The sequence below is a fragment of the Taurulus bubalis genome (genome assembly GCF_910589615.1).
Source record: "Taurulus bubalis genome assembly, chromosome: 16".
Taxonomy (NCBI): Eukaryota; Metazoa; Chordata; class Actinopteri; order Perciformes; family Cottidae; genus Taurulus; species Taurulus bubalis.
In genome coordinates, this window is record NC_136604.1 from 6,506,278 (window position 1) to 6,531,310 (window position 25,033).

At 45.3% G+C, this 25,033-nt stretch overlaps 3 protein-coding genes across 3 annotated transcripts in view; 2 read left to right on the top strand and 1 right to left on the bottom strand.

Annotated features, from left to right (window-relative positions):
- The window catches only part of crybg2 (crystallin beta-gamma domain containing 2), a gene marked incomplete at its 5' end in the record, with an annotated part of 39,356 nt that extends 33,548 nt beyond the window's left edge, over positions 1-5,808 (top strand). Inside the window, 12 exons of the mRNA XM_079232504.1 lie at positions 17-156; positions 311-437; positions 981-1,138; positions 1,219-1,345; positions 1,433-1,465; positions 2,337-2,449; positions 2,550-2,679; positions 2,778-2,917; positions 3,121-3,244; positions 3,977-4,135; positions 4,259-4,418; positions 4,851-5,808. Of these exons, the coding sequence (XP_079088630.1) occupies positions 17-156; positions 311-437; positions 981-1,138; positions 1,219-1,345; positions 1,433-1,465; positions 2,337-2,449; positions 2,550-2,679; positions 2,778-2,917; positions 3,121-3,244; positions 3,977-4,135; positions 4,259-4,418; positions 4,851-4,939 (1,500 nt within the window). The 3' untranslated portion in view covers positions 4,940-5,808. The remainder of the gene's footprint in view (positions 1-16; positions 157-310; positions 438-980; positions 1,139-1,218; positions 1,346-1,432; positions 1,466-2,336; positions 2,450-2,549; positions 2,680-2,777; positions 2,918-3,120; positions 3,245-3,976; positions 4,136-4,258; positions 4,419-4,850) is intronic.
- Positions 5,809-7,715: 1,907 nt separating this feature from the next.
- anxa14 (annexin A14) lies at positions 7,716-12,673 on the top strand (the record flags this gene model as incomplete). Its single annotated transcript, XM_079231740.1, has 12 exons — positions 7,716-7,742; positions 8,233-8,329; positions 8,459-8,547; positions 9,423-9,536; positions 9,720-9,810; positions 9,914-9,993; positions 10,303-10,341; positions 10,645-10,735; positions 10,853-10,948; positions 11,039-11,094; positions 12,184-12,291; positions 12,436-12,673. The coding sequence occupies 12 exons, from the start codon at positions 7,716-7,718 to the stop codon at positions 12,493-12,495; spliced, it is 948 nt and encodes a 315-aa protein (XP_079087866.1). The 3' UTR covers positions 12,496-12,673.
- A 4,566-nt stretch (positions 12,674-17,239) lies between these two features.
- Positions 17,240-19,020, bottom strand: LOC306748943 (uncharacterized protein). The gene is made up of 3 exons (XM_079232175.1): positions 19,005-19,020; positions 18,661-18,800; positions 17,240-18,296 (listed from the first exon to the last, which is right to left on the bottom strand). The coding sequence occupies exons 2-3, from the start codon at positions 18,718-18,720 to the stop codon at positions 17,844-17,846; spliced, it is 513 nt and encodes a 170-aa protein (XP_079088301.1). The 5' UTR covers positions 18,721-18,800; positions 19,005-19,020; the 3' UTR covers positions 17,240-17,843.
- Positions 19,021-25,033: the final 6,013 nt, after the last annotated feature.

A 25,033-nucleotide genomic window follows, 5' to 3' on the forward strand; every position in this document is an offset into this window, starting at 1 on the left:
ACCCTTTTGTCTCCAGATGGTGATCTTCGACAAGCCCTACTTCACTGGGAAATCGAGGACCATAAGCACCAACATGAGGGACTTCATGACCAGAGTGGACCGGCAGCAGACAGCCTTCATGTACAGTGTCGGCTCCCTCAAAGTACAGGGAGGAATGTGAGTGCTGCGTCTTGCTATGCTCGTATTCGCTAAACCATTTCAAGACCTCTTGGTGATCATTAATCAGGTAGCCAGTATTGAATAGCTCAAAGTGAGTCAAAGAGTACATGCGTGATCTTTTGACCCCGTGCCTTTTCCATGTCGCCTGAAGGTGGGTCGGCTACGAGAAGGAGGGCTTCCGGGGCCACCAGTACCTGCTGGAGGAGGGCGAGTACCACGACTGGAGGGTGTGGGGAGGCCGCGATGTCGAGCTGCGCTCCGTCAGGGTGATACGAGCAGTAAGTTGGGAGGAATATATTTAATTTGCAGTTGGTGTTTGTTAATAAGTACTTGCTTTTGTTGGTCTTTTTGTAATGACGTCTTGGTCTTGACTTAAGACACAACCCCTCAAAGTCTTGGGCTAGTCTCGGCTGCGATGCACTCAGCTCTTTGTCACAACTCGGTCTTTACTTTCACTTTACTTTTTGTTGCCGCCACGCAAATCTCATTTCCTCGGTCTTAACTAATCTAGAAAGTGCACTTTTATGATGATAAAAGGCCGCTGTAGTCCTGATAACAGTTGCATGACGCCGCCACCTAGGACATAAGTGATGACTAAGAATCAGATTCATAAAGTCAAGACAAGTTCAAACAAGACAAGTTAAAACGGTGTGTTTACAAACGACGTACAGTGTACAACACAGTAATGAAAACGCATAAAACATAAATTACTCCAACAATCTCCAAAAAGGATGATTGACCTTAATTATACATAGAATTCTCTTTTTTATTACCCGGTGGTTGGGCGGGTTTATCTGACCCGTTTTCTTGCTCTCCTGCAGGACCTGACGGACCCCACGATGGTGATGTTTGAACAGCCGGAGGAAGAGCAGGAGGGCATGGAGGAGGAGAACACCTTCGAGGTGACGGAGGCCATTCCTGACGTCGAGCTGTTCGAGTACAGGACCTCCACGCGCTCCATCCACGTGCTCAGCGGGGCGTAAGTTTTGACTTGGATTCTGCAGAACGTTTGCTCTGTGAAGTGGAATTGCGTCACAGTAACCACTGTCGTCCTTACAGATGGATAGCGTACTCCCATGTGGACTACTCCGGGAACCAGTACATCTTGGAGAAGGGCTTCTATAACAACTGTGCTGACTGGGGCTCTCAGGACACTCGCATCTGCTCCGTGCAGCCCATCCGACTGGTGAGGCCTTCAAACTGTTCCTTTGATCAGTGTATTCGTGTTCTGCTGGTGCTTACGTGTTTTCTTCTTCTTTGTGTTGACTTTTAGGCCCCAAGTGACAGCTCAAGCAACAGGGCTGAGGTATTTCACCATGACTTTCTCACTTTTACGATGTTTTTAGGCATCTTAGTCTTTTATGGAATGTTGCAGAATATCTGCAGAGAAAACAAAGCTATTATAGGTGTGGAATCGGAGAGAAAACTACAGAAAATGTTACACTTGCCACTTTTATTTTATAATATATACTTTTTCTGAAGTACTGTCATCTGTTTGTTATTTACCATATATATGTGTATCTATCTATATCTATTGATTTTTTTATTCTGTGTCTGATTATTGTTATGCACCTTTCACCGAGCCAAATTCCTTGAATGTGCAACGTACTTGGCCAATAAATAATAAATTATTCGGATTCTAAAAAGGACACGCACACACACACACGCGCACACACACACACGCACACACACACCTTGAATGCCCACAGGGCTGCAGGTGGAGTTCAGTAATTTATAAACTGTGATATAGCCCAAATCACTTTCCTTCAGTTGTCCTTGCACAAAGTGGTGCAAAACTTTAACTAAAAACTTTTGTTTCAAGCCGGATCACGTGCTGCATCTGGACTTTTCTCCACGCGGGGAAACCCCCATTTTGTTGCTTTTGCACCGGTCCATTCATCCATAAAACTGCTGCGCTTCAGAGCACAAAGGTGGATTTTGACCGTAGTCAAAGATGTGAAACATTATATTCTGCAGTGTAAGAAGAACCTGTAATCCCCATAGTTGCCATAATTTAATCAATGACAGCTGAAAATAAGATAATAATAATTCCTTCTCGGGGGAGGAGGGCAGCTTTTGAAGTTGGTACTTAAAAGGCAAAAATGATGAGAAATATAAAAAGCTTCAGGTCATAAATGTGTGCATCCCTTTCCTTCACCTTCATCTCTGCCTTTCAGGTAATACTATACTCTGAGCCAGACTTCCAGGGCGAGTGTCACGTCTTCAAGCACAACCAGGAAGAGTTGCCCGAAAAGTTACTGACCAAGTCCTGCCGAGTGTCGGGGGCAAGGTGAGGAGCCTTTACCAAAGCATGGCAGTTATCTAAAAAGACGTCAAGAATGATGTGTGAAAAGGCTGACCAACAACACGATGATGCCTCTGTGTTTCAGCTGGGTGGTCTACGAGAACACAAAGCACTCTGGGAACTTGTACGTCTTATCTGAAGGGGACTTCCCCAACTTAACCAGCATGGGATGTCCACCCGTCTGCACCATCCGCTCTGTCAAGATCGTGCCAATGGTGAGGAGGCACTTGTGTTTAAAATAAAAAAAGAGATTTAAAAAAGTCTGTGTTCTTTCCTTTGCCTTGCTCTGATCCTCCGTCTCTCCCTTGTCTAGACGCTCTCGGTTCCCTCCATCTCTCTGTTCGGCCTCGAGTGTCTGGAGGGCAGAGAGATTACCATGGACACCGAGATCCCCAGCATGGTCGAAGAGGGCTTCAACAACCACATCCTGTCCGTCAGAGTCAACAGCGGCTGGTACGAGCTGGTCTCTCGTCGGGCCCGTGTTTTGGTCTCGTGCTGTTTGTGTCATGAAGCAGCTGTCCGGTGTTTCTTTCTTCACAAAGTGGACATTTGTGAAGAATTGATCGTCAGCTGCGACATTGAAACACCTTGTTTTGGGTCCCTGTGTCGGCCATGTGACGGCGTAGGCACCTGATATTGTCTCTCTTCCTTTGCAGTTGGGTGATATGTGAACACAGCAACTACAGAGGGCGCCAATTCCTACTGGAACCAATCGAAATCACCAACTGGTCGAAGTTCAGCTCAATGCAGACCATTGGCTCAATGTTCCCAGTCCGACAGGTTTGTAAACGAGCGATCTTCACCAGACGCCACAGCGTGTGGTTGGTATTGTTGTTCGCCTGTGTCATCGTGGAAGAATGTGCCCCGGGAGACACCTGGAGCAGGAACTACCACGGGGCGGTTTTGATCGCTTTGACAGCTGTTGATATGTCTGTGTGTGTGGACAGATATGTTTCCACCGCGATACAGTACCGCAGTCACAAAAACATTCAATGTGAAAGGCATTGTGTCGTGCGTTAGTTGATTGGTATTAAGCTTAAACTAAAGTAATAGGTCATTTATTTAAATGGTAAGATTCCCCCCTACGATAAATAGAAAAAAATAAAAAGTAAGTCTCATCTGCTATGATTGGCTGGCTGCAAGGCCATATTGAGTCGTAGAAGAAACACGATTTACACCATTATTAAGAATAATTGTATATTAAATGCATTGATTTGCTCAAATGGTGGCATTGAAGCGAGTGCCAGCTTTGGGAGGCTTGTTTTTAAAAAAGTGTTATTTCACCACATGGACGTGTGTGAAGGAGCATCGGTTTCATGCTTTTACAGCACTTATTAATATCTTTATCTACAAGATTGATTGACACCATTGCTAGACAAAGCTTGTTTCCCATAATACACACCCTCTTTAAAGGGATGGACATTTTATAAACTTGTCAAAAGTGAAAACTTTTTTGGGGAATTTAAGGATGTGATTTAATGTAGTGTCAAAACACTTTTTTGCATCCCGCAGAAGCGCCGCTTTCTACGCATCAAGAACAAAGAGAGCGGCCACTTCCTGTCCGTCCAGGGCGGCGTGGAGGAGATGAAATCAGGACGAGTGGTGGTGACGCCAGAGGCCGAGCCCATGAGCGACATCTGGTTCTATCAGGACGGCTTCATCAAGAGCAAGGTAACGAAATGAAACGTAGTCAGTGTTGGCAGCGTCTCGCCAACCTGAACCCGTCATCTGACTTCACTGTGTGTGTGTGTGTGTGTGTGTGTGTGTGTGTGTGTGTGTGTGTGTGTGTTGTAGTTGTCTCCAACCATGAGCCTTCAGGTGATGGGCACCATAGAGCCGGCAGCCAAGGTGGTTTTGTGGACAGAGACCCGGCAGCCGATCCAGACCTGGTCGGCCCAGATGAGAGGCCTCATCACCAGCCTCACTTTCCCTGGCTGCGTCATGGATGTCAAAGGTATGAAGGAAACAACAAAAGTACTCAAGGGCACTGGCTGATTTGCATTTGCATTTGCAAAACGATGTGCTTCCCTTAATTTGCAAAAGAATAATGTAAAGTTGTAAGGGGAATTTGAAAGCCACGTGTGTTTTTTATTTATTTTTTTACATTTGTTATAGATAGATAAATAGATGGAGCTTTTAAATCAGACGACTGTGCTGGGCGCGGAAACAAAGATTGCCAAAGTCAAAACAAGTTATTTGCTGTAACTTTAACCGCTTTATTTACTGCTGGGTAGTATCGCTGTAGTTGATTAAATGGGCTCAGTCACATTCTACCACTGTGTGCCACTAAAAAGCCTTCCCTCCTTTCTTATTGTTCTTCTGGATGATCATTATTGAATAACATGTTAAATTGAACTTAACATGGTTATTTTTCCCTTTTCCTCAGGTGGCAAAACGTACGACAAGGACCACGTGGTGATTATGCCAGAGAGCGAGGATAGGCCGAGCCAACAGTGGGAGATCGAGCTGCTGTAACCTGCTGTGGAACGACCTCATGTTTTAATCTCCTCACTAAGCTTTGCTCAGCAGCCCATCAACAGCACTTCTCCCTACAGCTCGCGCAGTTTCTCATAAATATTCTGGGAGCCACTGTATTTTATTTTTATTTTTTATACCGCTATCCACTTAACTAGTATGATCACTGCGACAGTGAGAATGGCCTGAAAAGCTGCACCAGACAGTGGAGTGCTCTGTAGAGTTTTGTGTTGAATTCTCAGTCATTATTTTTCTGTATGCAAGGACCACAAAACGAAACGCTGTCAGTGCCTTTAACCCGATGCAGCGACTGTGTTCATTTGCAAAGAAAGAAGGAATGTATTTTTTTAGCCCTACTGAACTATATAAACCCTTCATTGGCTTCCGGCTGATTTCGGGTAAAGTTCTTCGACTTTGACCTGTGTCAGACGGCATCATTCATCAACAATTTGAGTATTCAAAGTAGAATATGATTTCAGGCTCATGCAAATTCCCAGACTACAGCAGCACCTGTTGTGGATACTTGTATATTGTTTTACATTGGAGCAAACCAAGTTGTTTTCCTGGAGTGGACAGCAGTTATCGTTATCGTGCAGATAGTGGACAAAGGAAGCCAAAACGAATGCCTATAATGTGTAAGAAATGTGTTGTTTTTTTAAAGGTATCTTTATATGTACTGTGTGTACCGATGTTTGTTTTGTGGGAAATGTCGCACTTGTATTTACGTATGCACTTGAATCGTGCTGTGCAGCTGTTTCGTGTTTGATATAAATCAGCGCGTGTTAATATTTGATACTAAAGATGTGTTGTCAGATGTTGTGTAAGAGGGAGTGGTTTTTGAAAAATGTAATAAAAACATAAACATTGTTAAAAACAACAACGCTGCCTCGTTGATTTCAAAAGAATCGCCGCTAAAATGTGTGTCATATTTCCTTTTATATGCTCTGCAGGTTTTAAAATGTAAAAAACAGCAACATAATAATCGAAGGGGTCAGATCACATGTTTCTTCTCAGTGCTGATTGATATCAAATAGTCTGAGGCGTTAGCTTCTTAGTTGATGTGTTTTATTCCACTTTAATGGACCATTTTGTTGGTTCATTTGCTTCCATTATACCTCCCATCCCATGCAATCATCCATTCATGCTAGTCTCTTCATTTCCCCCTGTGTGAAAGCAGGGTGAGTGTCAGGGTGCATTGCTTTGTGTTTCTCTGGTTTTTGGCTTTCTGAAATGCACCAAGCCAACAAGAAGGAGGACACAGTGCTGGAAAACAACCCAAATAATTACAACCGTCAATTAAAGGAATGGCCAAAAGTGACAAAATACGAATTTTAGTAATTCATCCATTTCAATAGGACACATCAGCTGCTTTTATCTCAAACTTTTTAAATAACGCTTCATTTGCGTTTTCTTAAGCAAACGTTGCCTTTGTATAGTTCCATTTTATTTTATTTTTCCCGTTTTCGTTGAAATGGATGTTGAGCACAGCAAATTTTAGATTAACGTCGCTGTTTTGTAATCACCACACAGGCCTCGTGTTTCTTTGTGCTCTGCGGGGGAGCAGCACAGAGGATGCACTTGTTCAATGGTTTTTATCATGCTGCGTTTCCTGTCTAAGGGGAGAGGGTTCCAGTGAGACTCCATCATTAGTATGACCTGCAATCTGGGCCTGCTGGGTTTGAGATTGAATGCGATGTCTTTCTTTGTCTCTTGCTCTCTCTCGGCCCTCTGTCTCTTCTCTTGAGGAAAGAAAAAGGGCCGATGAGCATTTTTGAATGAATGCATATGCTGAAAAGCCCTTTTGTTATACCTCTCGTGACACCATTCAGCCTTTTCAGGTTTCAGAGTAAAAAGACAATCGAGATCTCTTTCACCTCTGAAACCGGAACCAGCCTCTGGCTGACGTTTACCTGGCATGTTGCCTGGTGGGCTTGTTTATGACATATCTGCTATATCTTGGAGGCGAGCTGTACAAATGACAAAGCTGTACGTTTTAAAACTTGAACACTAAACTATCCTTCAGTAAAGCAGGATTCATTGAGATGCCTCGCACAACAGCAATTCCTCAAATTCCCCCCCCAGCCAGACCAGCCTCAGGCTCTACAAGCGCCAGGTCATTCACAACGAAGGCCACCTGTAAACAAACCTGCATGTCTGGATTCCTCCTCAGCGAGGAATGTCAGCATTTTTTACAAGTGGGATGACACAGTATTGCCACAGACCAATGGCGCCGATAAGGCTGTGAGGCTGCTCAGCGCCGATTGGTCAGCCGTCTGATCGACAGTCAGGTGGGTGATCCGGCAGCAGGTGTGGCACAGGAAGGGTGGGACTGAGATACAGGGCTGATTAGAGGAGGTTGTAAAAGAAAGAAAGAAAAAACAACTCCACTACATCCACACCTTCCTGCAGCTGCCACAGCGTTCTGTTACAGGTAGGAAAAATAAGCATTCTTTAAAGGTACTGGGAGAAAATGTACTTTATTGTTATTTTATCATATGTTTGTTGGCATGGCTTATTCCTTTAGTCCTTTACGGATAACACTTACAAGTCTATATCATTGTTTTGTTGAGATAAATAAACTGCCATCAAGAGAAAAAGATCACTTCAGTTTTCCTTTTACTATTGACTATCAAATAGTGTCATTTTATTTCCACACTGTGTGTGTGTGTGTGTGTGTGTGTGTGTGTGTGTGTGTGTGTGTGTGTGTCATTTATATAATTCACTCTATGTCTGCTTGTGTGTGGACCAATAATCTCTTGCAGTTTCTAGCACAGCCATGGACCCTGAGTACTTCCAATCTCATGTGAGTAGACAGTCTGTCATCTTTTCTTGACTCCATTTCCCAAGATGCCACATTCTCAGATAATAATGTTCTTCTGTCTCTCGTGTTATCAATAAAAGTTGATCAGACGTGTTGGGATGTGATGTTCAAGACTTTTACACTGACAATACTGTGTTAATAGTTTAGCTCTTTTGTTGTCTAACTACTTCTCCAAGCTATCTCCAGAATATTTGACATTTTTAAAATTCCAACACGATGGAAACTGACTTTTATCTTTGCTTTGCTCACCGCCAACACCTTCATGGAATGTCTGCGCACATCCTTATCTTCTCGTGTTTCACATTCCACTTACCATATATATTTTTGGGATATGTGTGTGTGTGTGTGTATATATATATATATATATATATATTTTCTCAAACAGATTGTGTCCAGTGTCAGGATTTTTGCCACATCTTCCTCTTCTTTTTGTTTGTTCCCCTCTCTCTCACTCCCCCCATTCATCGAATAGAACATGTGTTGGGGAACCCTTGGAACGGTGCGACCCTTCCCCAATTTCCACCCTGACCAGGATGTGGCAGAGATCCAGGCCGCGCTGGAGACCAAAGGTAAAACTGGTTTTGCTGCTGATGAAACAGTTTTTTTAGAAAGCGGTGTTGTCGACCATCATGCTACTGTTCCACCCTTCCTCCCCGTGGTTGAACACACAGCATCATAACATTGTGTATCCGGCTCAGATGCGGTGACTCTGGTGAGAATCCTAACCAATCGGACCAACGCTCAGAGGCAAGCGATCGCCAACACCTTCGAAGAAATGACGCAAAAGGTCAGGACACACGGCACACTTCCTGAATCTGAACAAGATGAACATTAAAAAGCAGGAAGAAACAAAAACTTGTTCAGAGTAACGGATTCAACCCCTGACGTAAAATACTCCTCACAAGAATCCAGGTTGTGCAACACAACAGGGCATTGAGTTGCAATGGCGATGCTGCATGTTGCAAATGTGTGTGTTTGCTCCTCTGTAACCTCCAAAGTGTTTGCTATCCAAACATCATGGAGACAGGTTTTTAAAAGGCTTAGGACACACCTTTGTTGAGAGAGGGAGCAGTATACGCTGGAGTAATATCACAGATCATGGATATGTTGCTGTAAGTGTTGTACATACAGCGTGAGGGAACTTTATTGACAACTTTTTATTTTACACAATGGAGGTGATAGCATCTGGCACAAGGTGACAGACTATCGCAGTATCTTTGGGAAGTCCAAAAAAGTAGTGGCTCAGTGAGACGACAGAATGAATGAAATGTTAAAATACAGCGAGGCGTCCAGTGGTGGAATGTAACTAAATAGGATTTACTAAGAGTACTGTACTCAAAGTACCATTTTGAGGTGCTTACATTACTTGTACTTTTTACTACCACTTCATTTATTTTAACATTTTGAACATTATTTATTGGCTACTTTGCAGATTCACATTATTAATAATAAAATATAAATCAACAAATATACATTATGATGTATTATCATGTATTAAGCTATCCGGTAATAAAAAATAGCCCCACCTTCACCATGTGTACACATTAGTGCATACTTACTTTAACTTGTGGTACTTTTAGTTTAGTTTGGTACTAATAGTCATTAAAGTATTTTTAAAATGTGATTTTAAATGCAGTACTGTTTTAAATATCTCTGTGGCAGGACCTGGCAGCTGGTGTGAAGAAAGCTCTGTCTGGAGACGTGGAGACGCTGCTGCTGGAGCTGCTGATGCCTCCTCTGCAGTATGAGGCTTACCGCCTGCAGCAGGCCATGGTGGTGAGTGGGTGCATACATATATTTTGGGGGGGGGGGGGGGGGTTGCCTTGCCCGTCTGTCTGTCTATCCCAGGATTTATATATCCAAATACTGTATTTAGTGTGTGTGTGTGTGTGTGTGTGTGTGTGTGTGTGTGTGTGTGTGTGTGTGTGTGTGTGTGTATGTGTATGTGTGTGTTTGCAGGGTTTAGGCACAGATGAGAATACACTGCTGGAGATCCTGTGTACACAATCCGGAGAGAAGCTTCGAGAAATCAGCGCCACCTACAAACAACGTAACTCACAGAACCGTTCTAGTCTTTCTCCCATTTAAAAAAAAAAAAAAAGATTATTGTTGAACATTTAAAACCCACTAATCCACATAATTCCTTGTTTCAGTGTTCAAGAAGGACCTGGAGGATGAGCTGAAAGGAGAAACCAGCGGAGACTTCACTAAGCTTGTTTTGGCTTTGTTGAATGTAATTTAAATATTGATTTGTTTTTTCGTCACCTTTAATCTCATCAGTAAAGCCAGTGGCCTTAATACTGCCGGGCACTATCAGTAAAGCTTCACATATGGGCACTAATACCCCACATTTCATATTGTTTAAGCAATTTATCTTGGATATGAAATAGCAGTGGAAAGCTAATGGCAAAAATAGGATTTTTGTCACAGATTAACACTAGAAAATCTTGATTTTTGAATTTCGTTGTATGCTTTATGTGGGATGTTCCCATTTCGATTTGTCCTTGAAATAGCAATTAAAGGTGTTTTCTCCCTCCAACAGAAAGGAGCTGTTGCTAGTGGAGTGCAAAGAGATATTGAGGTAATAATATCTATGATACTGTTCAGCTTTTAGTATTATTTATTAACATGATAAAGTAGAAGTAATGCAACATTTTTAACACTGTACTATTAAGATGCAAGCAACATTCATCACACCGGTGATAAACCTGGGAATAATCTGTCATCTCAAATTAATCTGACATCAATTTGGGCGGCACACTATGAAAAACAGGCAGACCATCAAATCTACTGTACTAGAGAATAAGCCACTTCCTCCTGGTTGTAAGCAAGATAAGTCTGAGTCTTCACCTCTTCTTGATTGTGTTTCCTTGTTTTCATCCAGTCTCTCTCGGCTTCGCTAAGTGGAAAAAAAGCCGAAACAGGACCGTGGATTGACATACTGACCTCCAGAGACTCAACACATCTTAACAAAGGTGAGGCTGTAAATACATCATTGTTCACATACATAACAGTTCTTGCACGTGTGTTTCCGTGTGTTAAAAAGTCTTCACTGTTTGAAATATGAATACGTTGGTTCCCCTTGTTGACAGTGCTGAATGGCCTGGAGCTGCAGAGAGGACATGTGGTGGATCAGGTTCTGGAGAAAAAGTTTACGGGAGACCTCCAGCAGGGTTTGAAAGTTTTAGGTAAATATTGTTTGAGATAGAGTGAGTCTGTGTTATGAGTATGGACTGTTCATCAGAAGCTAAAATTTCTTGATATCTGCGCCCTGACAGTACAGTGCCTCCAAAACCCCGACGTCTACCTCGCCAGAAGACTAATTAACACGAAGGTAAGACGCTGACAAATGTGACCGATTTATGAATGGATGAAGTGATTGATTGTTGCATTTATCCGTACAAATACTCCTCACTTTAATGTCTCATTAACACACCATGATTTAATCAATTTATTATTAAGGACATTGTCTATGATATTCTTCTTACACAACAGTTGTAAAAGATATTCATAAAAATAAATTGTTGTCTCGAATGTGCTATGTGTCATACGAGTAACTGTATAGTTTGTTTCCAATCCCTTTTAATGTTTGAACATTCCTTCCTGTAACTGAGCTGTAGATACATTTGCCGCGGCCTAGACCAGAGGAAAGAGCATTGCTTGTGAATACACAAGCAATACGAGTGGCTGAATTGCTGAATTAACGAGATTATTATTTCATTTATCATTATCATTTATCAAAAAATTTGATAGAGAAAGAAAATCTTCTTTTTTCTCTTAGTATTAATGAGATACTTCAGAATCCCAAGAAAAGCAAACATATCCCGCCTGTTTAGTTTAATCCAGCTCTCGCATCATAATGAATGTGCAATTGAGGCAACGTTTTTAATATATATACTTGATTGGTGAGTATACACAATATGATATACAGGAATCAAAGAACAATTATTTTTCATTTGTTTGTAAATGAATGGTCAATTTACAATAGTAAATAAAAACATAAAAAGGAAAGTAAAGCAAACAAACAAAGTAAAAAATAAGAGGAAATACAAATAATAATAAAAGTAAAACAAATAAGGCAAAGTAATAACAATGACATCTATACGACTTTAAGTATATGCCAATGTCTCAGACACAACAGAGTTAAACTGAATCTAACTAAACAGATGGGACGTTGGCTTCCATGAAATCGAGCTCTCAAGTAAATTAAAACTTCTCTATATCGTTAATTCAGAAAAACAGGGTAGAATTATTATTGTTTTCACGTAAAACTTTCTACAAGTTTTTTGAGATAATAATTGAGATAATAATCTTGTTAATTAATAAAAAACGGTTCACATTTTTCTTTCTCTAGTGAATGCATAACCGACACATAGGAAATCATCAACAAGAAGTTCACACAGAAATCGTTTCACTCTTTCAGACCCCGATACTGCAGGGGGTTATGGTTTCTCACGCGGAGGAAGACCTGCTGAGTATCCGAGCAGCCTACCTCAAATTAACGGGCATTTCTCTCTACACTGCTCTACAGGTGGGTTCCTGTACGCCTTGAAAAAGTTGCATAAGTGCTTGGAGTACTGTTTTGTTTTTTTCCATCCAAATTAAATATTTCTTATTCTTTTAAAGGAAAAAGTATAGTCCTGTTTTACATGTGAACTTTAATTCTTTTCAACAGAAACAATACAAAGGAAACCATCTACAGGCTCTGCTGGCCATCTGTCGATCCGAAGATTAAACAAAAGTTCTTCACATTCTGAGTATAGCTGCGTATTTATATAGTTATTTTGTTCTCCCTTGAATCAAATCGGTTGTAATCGAGAAAATAACTTCATGTTCTATTGCTACTTTTCATATTTTATGGAATCTCATTTGATTATATGCTATGCTCATGCTTGTTTTAATGAATTAAACGAATACATGCAACAAAATGTAAATAAACAAGTTATGTGGTGATTGTTTTCATTACTTTTTGACATCTGCCTTTTTTGCATCGTTCCTCCTCATCATGTTGTATCTAAAGACAATATTCTTTTCCAAATGGTACTTGAAAACAAAGGGCAATGGTACCCATTTTCACAATATAATTTGTCTATTTTTTTAATTAATGTTAGAATTTTAGATTAAATGTTAATATATTACTACATTTGCACATTGTTATGTCTTATAATCACAGTTTTGTCTGAATTAACTTGGTAAAGCGCATGCAGCCTTTAGACTGAATAGCTCTAAGTGAGCTCCGACACACACACACACACAGTATATCAGTAGCCTCAGTCATCATATCTCTTTCTTAATAACAAGTTATTCTTGATTCCACATCGAGATTTATCAAATAGCTTAAGTTCATTTATATGCAGAGTAACATATTTAGGAGCAATCTGGAAATGTTATACATGCTGCATTAATAGATTGTATTAAATATTTCAGTATTTTCAGTATTTCTTTGGATGTATTCAGTCCAAGTCAAACTTCATTTAAACACAGAAATATTGACACATTGAGGAGTTTGTCCTTTTAGGCGAGTTTTGCAGCTCAGGGGCAGAGCGTGTAGAGCAACAACGGCACGGCGGTAACCAGCAGAGAGGCTTTGGCTCCTGAGCCTCCATTGTGTGTTGTGATGGTTTGGGCGGTTGACGTTGTCATTGATGTTGTTGAGGTGGTTGGAGAGGAGCTTGTATTCTCGGTGGAAGGGTTAATCGTAGCACCACTTGTCGTTGTCGTTGGGTCGGCGGTTGTAGTAGTGCCTGGTGAAGTGGTCTTAGTCGTGGGCGTAGAGGTGGTGGTTTGACTTGCAGTGGTGGTGGGAGCGATAGTTGTTGGCGTGGAAGTGGACGCAGTGGTGGTGGGAGCGATAGTTGTTGGCGTGGAAGTGGACGCAGTCGTGGGCGTAGTGGTGGTGGTTTGACTTGCAGTGGTGGTGGGAGCGATAGTTGTTGGCGTGGAAGTGGACGCAGTCGTGGGCGTAGTGGTGGTGGTTTGACTTGCAGTGGTGGTGGGAGCGATAGTTGTTGGCGTGGAAGTGGACGCAGTGGTGGTGGTTTGACTTGCAGTGGTGGTGGGAGCGATAGTTGTTGGCGTGGAAGTGGACGCAGTCGTGGGCGTAGTGGTGGTGGTTTGACTTGCAGTGGTGGTGGGAGCGATAGTTGTTGGCGTGGAAGTGGACGCAGTCGTAGGCGTAGAGGTGGTGGTTTGACTTGCATCGGTGGTTGGGGTCATAGTTGTTGACTTAGGTGGGCCGGTGACAGTTGAAGTTGAGGTCGTTGCTCCAAATGGAGGCTGATTGAGAATAGAGTTGAAAAATAATTAAGGTTAGTGTAACAAATAAACGCCATCGTGAATACCAACAATACTTTCCATAGTTGCCATCCAGCCATCCATAAGCAGGATTTAGCAAAGTCATTGTTGGAGAGACTTTTTGTGTTGGAGCTTTTTTTCAGTTATTGTCATTTTCTGCATTTCCAGTGAATACACTGCTCTTGTCATGTTGCAAATTGAGATTAATCTCTGCTTTTTTGCTAACTTGTAATCAAATAAGTTTTGTTCCGTAAGTAAAAATAGTTTAAAAAAGTCAGACTGCATGATTCTCTGTTTAGTCTCAGAAAATCCTCTTGATCAAATCTATTTTCACAACAGTTACATTAAACAGGGTGCTATGACTATTACAGCAGCATAATACACATTTGATGACTGTTCACAACCTACTGAAAACATATCGCACATTTTCAGGACAATGGGACAAATATGCAGCCTGACTCAACCACACTGACTTTGCCAAAGTTTCTATAGCAAATATTATTTACCAGTTACATTTTGTTATGTGCAAAGTGCAAAAGGAAATGTCTAAATGGTTGTTGTATTAAGAACATTGCAAAAAATTACCTTTCCAAATGCCAAAAATGCCTGTAGGCAAATTCCCAGAGCCAATATCTTCATGGTGGCGAGTCAAGAGGAGGCAAAGTGGCACCAAAAATGTTGCTGGAAATGTCCTGGAGCACAGGAGGCAATTCTTCCACTGGTACCTGGTCCACTCCTACTTTCGTCTGGAAATCTGAGATGAAACATTTTGCTCTTGCTTTTATTCAAAAATATCCTGTCCCAGGAGGGGTAGGGCTGAATGTATGACGTACAGTATGACCTGGTCAAGGAAGTTGGTTGGGGAGGTGTGTCTGAGATTCAGGCTTCTAACTATATTTGTACGTTCCTCTAATTAATAAGTCCTCAACACTGTAATGCTTCCGAAGTTCAAACATTATCTTTAAAAGTCACAGTAAGCAAACACTGGTCTGTTAAAAGGAAGTATATATTCCTATGATATAATAACAAGCCCTTCCAGCTGACCCCTCAATGACTGTTCATCTTCTTCGACCCCAAACTCAAATGTGAGTTTGGGGTGAACATTACATATTAAAAATATTAAATTTTTTTCAAAGGGACATTTTTCACAATGATGGAAAATATTTGTCTCACTTCCTCAATGTGTTATCAACATATGGTTTAATGTTTAACTATAAACAAGATACAAGACACAACAACATGTGTCTGAATAGCTTCACATTTCCCTATACCTATATATAGCTTCATGTTATCTGTTATTCAGACCTGTCAATGGTCATATAAAATGATGCAGTAGTCATAAAGAGATGAATATAAATGTGAATATTTCCCACTTCTTCCTGGTGGATAACTGGCAAAGTTAAAATATTGTTTCCTCATGTGCCACAGCTTTTGTAGCTCATTGTTGATTGAAAACATTCCCAGAAAGCTCCTTGAGACAGTGCTTGGTTTTTTGGTCAGAGACATTCTTCAAACTCTGCCATTGAGAGACTTAAATCAGCATTTGGGTTATTTATTTATTATTCTCATAATTATTATCATTTTAAACTGGAGCCCCTACTGTGAGTAGTGGCACAGAAGCATGCATGACACTTGTGATAATGTGTTTCCATCTTTGTCACTGCACCAGCTGACTCACACTGTTGCTGTCTGTTTATTCTGTCACCATACAATGTGTGGTAGTGGTATTTATATATGCAAAGTATTACCTGGAATATGTCAAATGATTCAGGCAAATATGAGACGAGTCTTGATGTTAAGGGCCGTCTGTAGTCCAATATTTGGGCGTTTGCTCAATATCAATATTAAACCTTCCTCAGCCCCGATACCTCCAATATCATTTTGACATTGACATTTTGATATCATGTGACGTGGGTGGACAGATCAAGCATGTCACGTTGTGGTTTAAAAAATGTGTCAAGGAAAATCCCCCAAAAAACACTGCATATATATCAGCCAATTGCTTGGCAGTAACTCAATGCATTTAGGCATAAAGATACGGTCAGGACGATTGACTGAAGTTCAATCCAAGCATCAGAATGGGGAACAAAGGGGGCTTAAGTGACTTTGAACGTGCCAGACAAGTTTGAGTATTTCAGAAACAGCTGCACTGGGATTGCCAAGCATCGACCGCCTCGTGTGTTGACAGAAAGAGAAAACATCCAGTGAGTGGCCGTTCTCTGGTCAGAGGACAATGGACAATGGTTTGAGGCGTTAGAAAGGGTTTAGAAAGAGGCGACAGTAACTCAAATAAGCAGTCTTTACAACCGATGCATGCAGTAGAGCTTCTCTGAACGCACAACACACTGGAACCTTAAAGCAGAAGGGTTAAGCACCAGGTGTCCCTCCTGTCATTGTGCAGGTAACTGAGGCCACAAGTAGCTGGAGGTGGGGTTGTAATGGTGCGGAGGAATATTTCCTTGCCAGATTTGGGGATTTCAATCCAATAGAGCACCTTTGGGATGTGGTGGAATGGGAGATTCCCATCATGGATGTGCAGCAGAGAAATCTGCAGCAACTGTGTAAAGTCATCGTGTCAATATGGACATGTCATTTATTTATTTTACTCAGTTTATTACAATTCTGTTATGCTTTTTTGGGACATACCAGGAAAAGGCAAATACTTACACTAATGTCAAAATAATTATACCATTCAAGCTGTAACGTACACAGAGGTCCTGCTCCGGAGAGAGGAAGGGGGGAACAGGCTTTGAACCCACATGGTGGTCAATCAGTCAGCCTATCGGAGTGATCCCGGAGAGAATAATGTCTCCTACCGATATCGGTATAAGATTTCGGTCTTTTATCTAACCCCATAGTTTGAGCGTTAGGATTTAGGAGTTATTGGTTTTCTCGAGGGTGTTTTACAGCTAGTGCTCTAGGCCCCCTACGGTAGGCTGTAACTCTTCTCAACCCTTATCAAGTGAGAACGTATACGGTCTCTATACCTTCTCAATACCTATTTTATACACTCGCATTTTAGACACACTGCAAAGCCTTCACCCATGGTTCTTACCTTAAGTTCCTCTGGTAGCGTCGGCCGTCACTTCAGTATCACACTTGTTTAAAGGACAGGGGAAGAAGCAAGAACTAGAGTCTTTAGTTTGAGTTCCAGCTTCTTACTGAATGGTAAGGCTGTGGTTTTATTTCAGTTTATTTTCTCTCCAAGTCACCAACAATGTTAATTCAATGAAACAGTTTCAGTGTCACATGCAAACAATTCTAAATGTGCAGGGGTTTTCTACACAACAACTACATAACAACCTAGTCAAGCTTCATCCTCTGAAGGTAAAGGAGCTTGTTAAGTCCAGTCTTCTAAAAAGCTGGCAGATGTCCTGCCTAGTCTCAGGGAGCTAGTGAAATCAGAACTTCTGTCCTCTGTGCAGCAGCTCATAGACTCCACAGACACAATTTACCCTCCTCTCTTCTGCACGTGTACCTACATAATTCATAATGTCTCTAAAGTCGACCACAGGAGGTTTGTTGCCCTATATAATGTAATATTGGCTGACGAATCCTATTACAAAGGATAGATTATACAGTATATAGCATCATATGCAAGTTATATTTAAGCAAATATCCTTTTAGACTTTCATATTTTTCTGCACACACACAAAAAAGGCCAACACAGCTGCTACAGTGTATGTTTTTCCTCAAGCACAAATCGTCTAAGGAGGAACTCAGCTTTACAATGTGTTCAACACTACTCAAGGTTAGGACTAACTCCAGCTCTGAGCCTCAAGAGGGAGCTCATTGCCAAACTACATGAAGAAGAAGTGATCCCATCAGCAGGCCGACAGAGCTGAAGATGTGGCTCTGTCCGCTCTTCAATGTGGTCCCCATCATTGTGGCGGCAGAGGGGCGGGCGATCGCTCCCGGGGGGCCGGTCACTTTCGGGGTGCTGGTCGCTTTCGGGGGGTCGGTCACTTTCGGGGTGCCGGTCGCTTTCGGGGGGTAGGTCACTCCCGGTGGGTAGGTCGCTCCCGAGGGGTAAGTCGCTCCCGGGGGGTAGGTCGCTCCTGGTGGGTAGGTCGCTCCCGGGGGGTAGGTCACCCCCGGGCGTAAGGTCGCTCCCGGTGGGCGGGTCGCTCCCGGGGGGTAGGTCGCTCCTGGTGGGCGGGTCGCTCCCGGTGGGCGGGTCGCTCCCGGGGGGTAGGTCGCTTTTGCGAGGTCGGGTCTTTTGGTAACTCCTTGTTGTGGGTCCTGTGTGAAGGAAAGAGGCACAAAACCACAACACGGCATAGATGCTATGGAGTGTACTATTGTCCATTATAATTTGGAAAAAGTACTCTAAAGTTTTTAATTTTGGCATTGATTAAAATGAGAAAATGTGTTAAAAAGAAAAAATAGGGGAGGATATACACCGTACATCTGATGAGGGAGTTTGAGTTTTGCAGTATATCAATTTTACTCAAAAGAATACATAACATCAAACGTTTGTTCTATTCAATTTAGTTATCCCCCACTACACACACACACGCACACGCACACACACACACACACACACACACACACACACACACACACACACACTACTTTGACAGACAGTGAAGAGGATTTTTTGTACCAATGCACAGACGAATCCCAGCAGAGCCAGTGGAAACAGCCCCAGGAAAAGATACTTCATGATGGCCAAGAGACGACTTACTGCCAAGGACAAGCAAACAACCGGAGATCACTTGTGAAAGCCTCGATATTTTTAAAAAGCTAAAAAGGGAAACAAAAGCAGGTAGACACACAAGCAGAAGGATATTTTACAGGGATTTTAATAAAGAATAGAAACGGGGTGTCCAAATGTATTCAAAAAAAAGAATCCAAGGTAAATCAAAACAGGCAAAACACAAAACAGTATCAGGTATTTCAGGTATATTAGCAGTTAACGCAGCAGGGAGCTCAAAGCAGGGAACATACCGGGAAGCACAGCAGACGAACCAGCACAGAGACAGGTTGACAAGACACAGGGTTTAAATACATTGGGGAGGTGCAGGTAATGAGACATAGGAGCATTCAATCAGGGGCGGGGCAGACAACCACGAAGACGGGAGAACATGCAAACGCTAGGAAGTGATGGGGACACGGGACACAATCGGCACAGGGATTCTGAATGAAGCAGGAAACAAAATTAATCAAAAACAATATTGGGACAGTTTGATCCACTCGTCCACCTGTGTATCCTTGCCGAGAGTTTTGCAAAATGTGTATTTTTTTTGGCCTCACATTATCGAATGAAGTGCAATGTGAAGCAGGATTCCTCATATATTTGAAGCAGAATGGGAGACCAGTATCCCACTGAAAAGATGTGTTTATCTGAAGGCAAGGCAAGTTTATTTGTATAGCATATTTCAACAACTAGGCGATTCAAAGTGCTTCACATAAAACCATTAAAAGCATCAAAACATAATGCAGGTTTAAAAACAGTTAAGAAAACATTAAAACAGTCAAAAAGCAAAATAAAAAATAAAAGTTGAAAAAGCAAAATAAAAAATAAAAGTTGAATAAAAGTTGCAGTGCAGTTTAAGAAATAAAATGCAGTAGTGAGATGCAGTAATTGAATCTGGTTCAGTTAAAGGCAGCAGCAAACAGAAAAGTCTTCAATGTGGACTTAAAGGAGCTGAGGGTCTCAGCAGACCTGCAGCTTTCAGGCACCTTGTTCCAGATATGTGGAGCAGAAAAGCTGAACGCTGCTTCTCCATGCTTAGTTCTGACTCTTGGAACAGAAAGTAGACCCGTCCCAGACGACCTGAGGGGCCGGGATGGTTCATAAGGTAGCAGCTGATCGCAAACATACTTAGGCCCTAAACCATTCAGTTGTGGTGACCCACATACGGACTGTGAGAGACATTCACCTAAGGGCTACTGTGCCTTTAAGAGCTGGGGGGTTTTCGGGGTCTGAGGTTTCCGGGAAGCGTGGGGGTTGCGCTGCCGCTATCGTGATGCACAAGTATTGTACATTTTATGTGGAGTTGTAGTAAACTATCTCGACTGCAACTACGTCTACTGTCTCGCTGTTTCACAACTCTACACTGGTGACCCTGTGAGTGAATACGGCATGTCCGACAACGAGAACGGCGGCGCCGCCGCACCGAACGCCGGTGCTAACGACATGGCTAACGTCTACGCCGCTACGGTCAAGTTGCCGGACTTTTGGCAGCATAACCCACGGCCATGGTTTCAGCACATAGAAGCCCAATTCCAGCTCAGAGGAATAAATCGGGATGTCACGAAATACTTCCACGTGGTGGCCGCTTTGGATGCTTCGACGACGGCACGAGCGATGATGCTGCTGGAGGCTCCACCGGCTACCGGCAAGTACGAAGCTCTGAAGACATTTCTTCTGAAACTCTTCGAACTGTCTGAACTGGAGAAGGCGGACCGCCTGCTCTCCCTCAACGGCCTCGGCGACAGCAGGCCGTCGGAGATGATGGAAAAAATGATAGCCGTGCTAGGATCGGCTGATCCCTCCTTCCTTTTCACGCACATTTTCCTGAGGCAGCTCCCAGTGCCTGTACGCACGGCTCTGGCCAGTTCCCCCCTCGCCGCGTCCAAGGACTATCGCACCCTGGCTGCTGAAGCAGACCAGGTTTTTCTGGCCAACCGGCAGCAGTTTGTCCATGCCCTGCTACCCCACCAGGGCACCCTGCCCCCGCCCATGGAGAACTATTCAGACACTGCGGCTGCGGTGACGGCCCGCCGCCAACCCGACGACGGGCTCTGTTACTACCATGCCAGGTTTGGGGCCAAGGCCAAGCAGTGCCGTAAGCCATGCAGTTTCAAGCCACAGGGAAACGCCAGGGCCGGCGCTCGTTAGCGGCTATGGGCGCCGTCCGTGACTTCAAGCTGTTTTTCATCGCTGACTCCTTGTCTGGCCGGTGGCTGCTGGTCGACTCGGGCGCAGCATCCTGCCAGCTCAACCCGTGGACACCATGGCCGGCGGACGCGGCCCCCAGATGGACGCCGCTAACGGCACGGCCATACGTACCTACGGCACCAGGCGAGTGGAGGTGTGTTTTGGCGGCCGCCGTTTCGGCTGGGACTTTGTTGTGGCTGCGATATCCACGCCGCTCCTGGGCGCAGATTTCCTCTGTGCTTTCAGCCTGCTGGTGGACGTAAAGAACGGCCGCCTGATTGATGCCCTTTCTTTTGCCTCGTACCCCTGCACGCTGGGGGGGGCTGGGGCGCTCTGCCTGTCAAACACGCTGGTCACCGGGGACCCGTATCAACACCTACTCGCCCAGTTCCCCGACCTCACCACACCCATGTTCTCGTCTGCGGTGGCTAAGCATGGCGTGGAGCACCATATCACCACTGTGGGTTCCCCTGTCTACGCCCGGGCCCGCTGCCTTGACTCAGCCAAGCTTGCGATCGCCAGGGAGGAGTTCTCGACCATGGAGCGCCTCGGCATTGTGCGCCGATCAAACAGTCCATGGGCGTCCCCCCTACACATGGTTTCTAAGGCCGACGGGGGTTGGCGCCCGTGCGGCGATTTCCGTCGCCTTAACAATGCCACCGCTGCTGACCGGTACCCCGTCCCGCACATACAGGACTTCTCTGCCCACCTGGCAGGGGCCGTCGTCTTCTCCAAGGTGGACCTGGTGCGGGGATACCACCAGGTGCCAGTCCACCCACAGGATGTCCCAAAGACGGCCATCATCACGCCCTTTGGGCTTTTTGAGTTTTTGCGTATGCCGTTTGGCCTCAAGGGGGCGGCGCAGACGTTTCAGCGCCTGATGGACTCCGTTCTTTGGGACATGCCTTTTTTGTTTGTTTATTTAGATGACATTCTAGTGGCCAGTGCATCCAGGGAGGAGCACAGGACTCACCTCCAGCAGCTGTTCGGCCGCCTCAGCGAACATGGCCTCATCGTCAACCCAGCTAAGTGCCAGTTTGGCCTGTCGTCCATCACCTTCCTCGGCCACCACGTCACTCCGCGGGGAGTCGTCCCCCTTCCCGCCAGAGTGGAGGCCGTCGCAGGTGTCCCTCGCCCCCGCACCGTACGGTCTCTGCAGGAGTTTCTGGGCATGGTGAACTTTTACAACCGTTTCCTTTCCCATGCTGCCCACCTCATGCGCCCTATGTACGAAGCTCTGCGGGGAAAGCTGCCCAAGGATGTGTTGGACAAGTCCTCGGAGATGGACATAGCCTTCACTGCGGCCAAAGCCGCGCTGGCCGACGCTGCTCTGCTGGCGCACCCGTCTCCCGCTGCCCCCATCGCCCTCACCACGGACGCCTCTGACTACGCGGTGGGGGCGGTGTGCGAGCAGTGGGTGGGGGGCGCCTGGCAGCCGCTGGCGTTCTTCAGCAAACAGCTCCGGGAAAACGAGCGCAAGTGCAGCACCTTTGACAGGGAACTGCTGGGACTTTTCCTTGCCACCAGACACTTTAGGTTCTTGTTGGAGGGCAGGCGTTTTACTGCGTTTGTGGATCACAGGCCGCTGACGTTCTCCATGGCGAAGACCACGGAGCCGTGGTCGGGGCGTCAGCAGCGTCAGCTCTCGGCGATTTCCGAGTTCACCACGGACATCCAGCACGTGTCGGGCAAGGACAACTTTGTCGCCGACTGCCTCTCTTGGGTGGTCGTCGGGTCCGTCCACTTGGGGCTCGACTACGCCGTAGCGGCGGACCATAGCGGCGGACCAAGCCACGGACTCAGACATTCAAGCCTTCCGGTCGGCTCCTACTGCGCTACGGCTGGAGGACGTGGTGTACGACACAGCAGACGCCACCCTCCTCTGCGACACCTCTACTGGTCAACCGCGCCCGCTGGTGCCTGCTGCCTGGTGGCGGCGGATTTTCAACACCATCCACGGCCTTTCCCACCCTGGGGTGAAGGCCTCGGCTAAGCTGGTGGGCGTCAGGTTCGTTTGGCTCGGTCTTCGGAGGGATGTTAGAGCCTGGGCTGGCTCTTGCATTGCATGCCAGCGTGCTAAGGTGCACCGCCATACAAAAGCCCCTTTGGCACCGTTTGTGGTGCCAGAGAGGCGCTTCGACCACGTAAATGTGGACCTGGTGGGCCCCCTGCCCCCCTCCCGCGGATATACTTACCTTCTCACCATGGTGGACAGGACCACCAGGTGGCCGGAAGCTGTCCCCCTGTCCTCCACTACAGCAGCAGAGGTCGCCCGGGCATTCATTGGGTGCTGGGTGGCCCGCTTTGGCACGCCGGGTGACATCACGAGCGACAGGGGCCCACAGTTCACCTCGGAGCTCTGGACTACAGTTGCTGAGCACCTGGGGGTAGAGATGCACCGCACTACGGCGTACAATCCGCAGGCTAATGGGCTTTGTGAGAGGTTCCATCGTGACATGAAGGCCGCCCTTCGTGCCGGCCTTACGGGCGCCGACTGGATTGACCGCCTGCCGTGGGTCATGTTCGGTCTCCGCTCTGCCCCCAAGGAAGACCTCCAGGCCTCATCCGCCGAGCTGGTATACGGCCAGCCCCTGCGGGTCCCGGGGGAGTTTCTACCGGACGCGACTGCACCCTGGTCCGCCTCCTCTCACCGAACTGTGTCCTGGGGCGTCGCCGACGCCTTCGTGCCTGTCCCGACGACTCGCCACTGCCTCCCCAAGTCCTATGTCCCCAGGGACCTGCCAGCGGCGAGGTATGTCTTCATCCACCATGACAGCCATCGGTCTCCGCTGCAGCCCCCCTACGACGGCCCCTTCCAGGTCCTGGAAGCGGGCGCTAAGAACTTTGTTGTGGACAGGGGGGGCAGGCCGGAGAGAGTCGCTATCGACCGTCTCAAGCCTGCTCATTTAGACATTGATGAGCCCGTCCAGTTGGCCCTGCCCCCACGCCGGGGGCACCCCCCTGTTTCAGCCCCGCACCCTGCCCCGACCTCTGTCCCTGCCCCGGCCCCACTGGAGCCCCCTGCTGCGAAGCGCAGCCGTTTCGGCCGTTTGGTCCGCCCCCCGCCACGTTGACTTTGCCTTTTGGAGTCGGACTCTGTTCACTGACTTTCGTCTATTGCACTTTTGGTTGGGTCAATTCTGGGGGGGCCTGTGTGGTGACCCACATACGGACTGTGAGAGACATTCACCTAAGGGCTACTGTGCCTTTAAGAGCTGGGGGGTTTTCGGGGTCTGAGGGTTTCCGGGAAGCGTGGGGGTTGCGCTGCCGCTATCGTGATGCACAAGTATTGTACATTTTATGTGGAGTTGTAGTAAACTATATCGACTGCAACTACGTCTACTGTCTCGCTGTTTCACAACTCTACACAGTGCTTTATAAACCAGCAGCAGGATTTTAAAGTCAATTCTTTGTTTGACAGGGAGCTAGTGCAAATACCTCAGAACTGGAGTGATGTGATCCACTTTCCTGGTCTCAGTGAGGACTCGAGCTGCAGCGTTTTGAATCAGCTGCAGCTTTCTGATTGACTTTTTACAGAGGCCTGTGAACACACCGTTACAGTAGTCAAGTCTACTGAAGATAAATGCATGGACAAGTTTCTCCAGATCCTGTTGAGACATAAGTCCTCTAACCCTTGATATATTCTTCAGGTGATAGTAGGCTGATTTTGTAATTGTCTTGATATGGCTGTTCAGGTTGAGGTCTGAATCCATAACTACACCTAGATTTCTGGCTTGGTTTGAGGTTTTTAACATTAGTGATTGAAGCTGAGCGCTGACTTTCAATCGTTCGTCCTTGGGACCAAAAACAATTACTTCTGTTTTATCTTGATTTAATTGAAGAAAATTCTGGCACATCCAGTTATTGATTTCTTCAATGCATTTAGCCAGCCCTTCTATGGGACTATAGTCCCCTGGTGATATAGTTATGTAGAGTTGTGTGTCATCTGCATAATTATGATAACACACATTGTTGTTTTTCATAATCTGAGCCAGTGGAAGCATGTAGATGTTGAACAGAAGAGGCCCCAGTATTGAACCTTGGGGAACACCACATGTCATCCTAGTCAGCTCTGATGTGTAATTAGCTACCG

Coding starts and splice junctions, on each gene's coding strand:
- LOC306748943 (XM_079232175.1), bottom strand. CDS start 18,720: ATGAAGTATCTTTTCCTGGGGCTGTTTCCACTGGCTCTGCTGGGATTC. Junction 18,297..18,660: donor TGGGATTCGTCTGTGCATTG/GTACAAAAAATC, acceptor TCCTTCACACAG/GACCCACAACAAGGAGTTAC.